Source organism: Triticum dicoccoides, chromosome 7B, assembly GCF_002162155.2.
Source record: "Triticum dicoccoides isolate Atlit2015 ecotype Zavitan chromosome 7B, WEW_v2.0, whole genome shotgun sequence".
NCBI classification, from domain to species: domain Eukaryota; kingdom Viridiplantae; phylum Streptophyta; class Magnoliopsida; order Poales; family Poaceae; genus Triticum; species Triticum dicoccoides.
The window spans coordinates 730,040,223-730,045,107 of NC_041393.1; the positions used below are offsets into that span (position 1 = coordinate 730,040,223).

Here is a 4,885-nt window from a genome sequence, read left to right on the forward strand (position 1 = left end):
CCGAGCAAACAACACCCAGCAGCCAGCACCAACGGCGACGGCGACGCCGACGCGCGCGCGAGAGAGAGATCACGCCGCGCATCTCCATCTCCACTGCGCCCGCCGTGCCACTCACACTCTGTGGCCACTGCTGGTGTTGCGCCCCAGCTGAGCACGGCCGATTCGATATTCGCATTCCCTCCACCACCACCACCACCACCACCACCCCCGCCCTTTTATTCCCGCCTCCACTCCACTCCTCCTCCCTCCACACATCCCACCGCGCGCCGCCGCCGGCGCACCACCACAATGCCTCCCCCTCCGCACCTCCTCCTCCTACCCCTACTCCTCATCCTTCCATCCCCCTCCTCCGGCTCCCCGGACCGCGACATCTATGCGCTGGGCAAGATCAAGGCGGCCCTGGTCCAGGCCACGGCCGCGGCCGCCTCCCCCACCCCGCCGCTCGCCGACTGGGACCCGGCGGCGACCTCGCCGGCCCACTGCGCCTTCGCCGGCGTCACCTGCGACGCGGCCACGTCCCGCGTCGTCGCCATCAACCTCACCTCCCTCCCGCTCCACGCCGGCTCCCTGCCCCCGGAGCTGTCCCTCCTCGACGCCTTGACCAACCTCACCATCGCCGCCTGCTCCCTCCCGGGCCGCATCCCCGCGGGCCTCCCCGCCCTCCCCTCCCTCCGCCACCTCAACCTCTCCAACAACAACCTCTCCGGCCCCTTCCCCGTCGGCGATGGGCAAGGAGAGTTGTACTTCCCGGCCCTCCAGGTCCTCGACTGCTACAACAACAACCTCTCCGGCCCGCTCCCGCCCTTCGGCGCCGCGCACGCGGCCGCGCTGCGCTACCTGCACCTCGGCGGGAACTACTTCTCCGGGCCCATCCCGGCGGCCTACGGCGACGTCGCCTCGCTCGAGTACCTCGGCCTCAACGGCAACGCGCTCTCCGGCAGGATCCCGCCGGAGCTTGCGCGGCTTGCCCAGCTCAGGAGCCTCTACGTGGGGTACTTCAACCAGTACGACGGCGGCGTGCCGCCCGAGTTCGGCGGGCTGCGCAGCCTCGTGCTGCTCGACATGAGCAGCTGCAACCTCACCGGCCCCATCCCGCCCGAGCTCGGCAAGCTCAAGAACCTCGACACGCTCTTCCTCCTCTGGAACCGGCTGTCTGGCGAGATACCCACGGAGCTCGGCGAGCTCCAGAGCCTCCAGTCGCTCGACCTCTCCGTGAACGACCTCGCCGGCGAGATACCGGCGAGCCTCGCCAAGCTGACCCACCTCAGGCTGCTCAACCTGTTCCGGAACCACCTCCGCGGTGGGATACCGGGCTTCGTCGCCGAGCTGCCGGACCTCGAGGTGCTGCAGCTGTGGGAGAACAACCTCACCGGCAGCCTCCCGCCGGGGCTCGGGAGGAACGGCCGGCTCAGGAACCTCGACGTCACCACCAACCACCTCACCGGCACCGTGCCGCCGGAGCTCTGCGCGGGCGGGAGGCTCGAGACGCTCGTGCTCATGGACAACGCCTTCTTCGGCCCCATCCCGGAGTCGCTCGGCGCGTGCAAGACGCTCGTGCGCGTCCGCCTCAGCAAGAACTTCCTCAGCGGCGCCGTGCCGGCCGGGCTCTTCGACCTGCCGCAGGCCAACATGCTCGAGCTCACCGACAACCTGCTCACCGGCGGGCTCCCCGACGTGATCGGCGGCGGCAAGATCGGCATGCTGCTGCTGGGGAATAACGGGATCGGCGGCAGGATTCCGGCGGCCATCGGCAACCTCCCCGCGCTGCAGACGCTCTCGCTCGAGTCCAACAACTTCTCCGGCGAGCTGCCGCCGGAGATCGGCCGGCTGAGGAACCTGTCCCGGCTCAACGTGAGCGGCAACCATCTCACCGGCGCGATCCCGCAGGAGCTGACGCGCTGCGCGTCGCTCGCTGCCGTGGACGTCAGCCGCAACCGCCTGACCGGCGCGATACCGGAGAGCATCACGTCGCTGAAGATCCTGTGCACGCTGAACGTGTCGAGGAACGCGCTGTCCGGCGAGCTCCCGCCGGAGATGTCCAACATGACGAGCCTCACGACGCTGGACGTGTCGTACAACGCGCTGACGGGCGCCGTGCCGATGCAGGGCCAGTTCCTGGTGTTCAACGAGAGCTCCTTCGCGGGCAACCCGGGGCTCTGCGGCGGGCCGCTGACCGGCAGCAGCAACGACGACGGCGCCTGCTCCGACAGCAACCACGACGGCGGCGGCGGCGGCGGCGTGCTGTCGCTCCGCCGCTGGGACTCGAAGAAGATGCTGGTGTGCCTGGCGGGCGTGTTCGTGGCCCTCGTCGCGGCGTTCCTGGGCGGGCGGAAGGGGTGCGAGGCGTGGCGGGAGGCGGCGCGGCGGCGCTCGGGGGCGTGGAAGATGACGGTGTTCCAGCAGCGGCCGGGGTTCTCGGCGGACGACGTGGTGGAGTGCCTGCAGGAGGACAGCATCATCGGCAAGGGCGGCGCCGGGATCGTGTACCACGGCGTGACCCGCGGCGGCGCGGAGCTGGCGATCAAGCGGCTGGTGGGGCGCGGCGTGGGCGGCGACCGGGGGTTCTCGGCGGAGGTGGGCACGCTGGGGCGGATCCGGCACCGGAACATCGTGCGCCTGCTGGGCTTCGTGTCCAACCGCGAGACCAACCTGCTGCTGTACGAGTACATGCCCAACGGCTCGCTGGGGGAGATGCTCCACGGCGGCAAGGGCGGGCACCTCGGGTGGGAGGCGCGCGCGCGGGTGGCGCTCGAGGCGGCGCGCGGCCTCTGCTACCTCCACCACGACTGCGCGCCGCGGATCATCCACCGCGACGTCAAGTCCAACAACATCCTCCTCGACTCCGCCTTCGAGGCCCACGTCGCCGACTTCGGCCTCGCCAAGTTCCTCGGCGGCGGCGGCGGCGGCAACTCCGAGTGCATGTCCGCCATCGCCGGCTCCTACGGCTACATCGCCCCAGGTACCAAAATCTTTTCATGCCAGCTGTGCAAATTTCATTTCATCCAACACATTCTATCTAGTCCTGCAGCATGTACTTTGCTGTTGTTGGCTTTGGATTTTAGCCTAGTTTCAGGCAGCACTGGTCTGCAACCCCACACACACCGGCCATGTTTTTGTTGCCTTGTGCAATGGTCAACTGGAGAGAGGACAAATGCACTGAGCTGCTGCGGCTGGTGGTAGTGGTGTAGTGCCACTGGCGACAGTGAGTGAGTGACAGTGATTAGTGGTGGTGGTGGTTAGTGTCTCCTTTGCCCTGCCCCTGTTTCCTGGATTGCAGCATAGATTTGGGGCTAATTTGGAAGATCTTGTTGGCATATGTGTTCATGTCAACCAGAGAGACAGGACAAAGATCTCCTTTTGCAGTTAATGATGGGCATAGCTATCTATCTATATCTCCCTTGGTCACACTAAGCATGATTAGAAGGGTTACATAATTCTGTCAGTTTGATTAATGAACTGGTCCTGTTAACTAACTCTGTTGACGTGGCGGCAGAGTACGCCTACACCCTGCGGGTGGACGAGAAGAGCGACGTGTACAGCTTCGGCGTGGTGCTGCTGGAGCTCATCACGGGGCGTCGCCCCGTGGGCGGATTCGGCGACGGCGTGGACATTGTGCAGTGGGTCCGCAAGGCCACCGCGGAGCTCCCCGACACCGCCACGGCCGTCCTCGCCGTTGCCGACCGCCGCCTCTCCCCCGAGCCCGTGCCGCTGCTCGTGGGGCTCTACGACGTGGCCACGGCGTGCGTCGAGGAGGCGAGCACCGACCGGCCCAACATGCGCGAGGTGGTGCACATGCTCTCGCAGCCCGCCCTCGCCGCCGCCGCCGCCACAGCCGACTGCGCGGCCCGGCCTGACGACGACGACCTTATCCTCTCCTTCTGACCAGCACGCCAGCGTTCAAGATCGCCGTGGCTCAGGAATTAAGCAGGGAGATCATTATGGTAATTGTACGCGCTATTTTTGGGTCTAACCCTTGGTGCTTAGGTATTTTGTGGCGTGTGGATGTGTAATAACAACTACTACTACTCCTAGTAGCGTCAGTGTGTACTCCCTGAAGCTTAAAGGCCAAGGCTGCGAGAGTACCTTGACTGGACATATAATGGGCGATGCTGAATGAACGAATGTATATGTACATAGTAGTAAAACCTCCGAGTTCAAATATCAACTGGCTACATTATTCATATCTCCTTGCTGCTACTCCCTCCGTAAACTTTAGATCACTATTTTTAGTGATCTACACGATCTTATATTAGTTTACAGAGGGAGTATTTGCGGATGCTTTTCGTTCTTGTCGCCATCTTTGCTAGGATTGAGCAGGAAGCAAGTGACAGTGAAAAGGTGAATTTCCTTTCTGAAAACATTTGGATGATCTTTGCTGCTCCTTTTAAGTTCTCTTTGCTGCTCCTTTTATAAGTGTCGATCGGTGGATGATTGCAGGCCGTCGCTCGCGGAATCGAATCGGATGGAGCACGTAGGCGAAGAACACAACGGGAGGCCGACCTAACTTGCTTGCCTTTCGTATCTATTCCCTCCTTTTTGGTTCTTTTGATATTTTGGATAGATAGTTGAGCATATATTCCCTGCGCCTGGGTGGATGATTGGTGCTGAAACTCCCAAGAATTGGCCTGACAGGTGATTAACAGCGGCTAGACAATCGGTAGCGATCAAGACACTCTGAATATGGAGATCCTCCGCCAAGGATATATAGTGGACTCCGGTAAATCTCTTTGTGCTTCGCTTTCCTTCTCGCCCACCAAATCGACCAAATCGTTACAAGAAACCATGATGAAATCCTTCTCATTCAGGGTATATATCCTGCATAGTGCTTAACCATTAACTTTGCATCATAGGTTCCACGAGCAATCATGTGCTCCACCACATTCAT

The 4,885-nt window shown here is 62.6% G+C and overlaps 1 protein-coding gene across 1 annotated transcript; it reads left to right on the forward strand.

Annotated features, from left to right (window-relative positions):
* Positions 1–249: 249 nt before the first annotated feature.
* On the forward strand, positions 250–4,181 carry LOC119337287 (leucine-rich repeat receptor-like kinase protein FLORAL ORGAN NUMBER1). The gene is made up of 2 exons (XM_037609401.1): positions 250–2,959; positions 3,494–4,181. Exons 1-2 carry the CDS (start codon positions 289–291, stop codon positions 3,880–3,882), a joined length of 3,060 nt encoding a protein of 1,019 aa, XP_037465298.1. The 5' UTR covers positions 250–288; the 3' UTR covers positions 3,883–4,181.
* Positions 4,182–4,885: the final 704 nt, after the last annotated feature.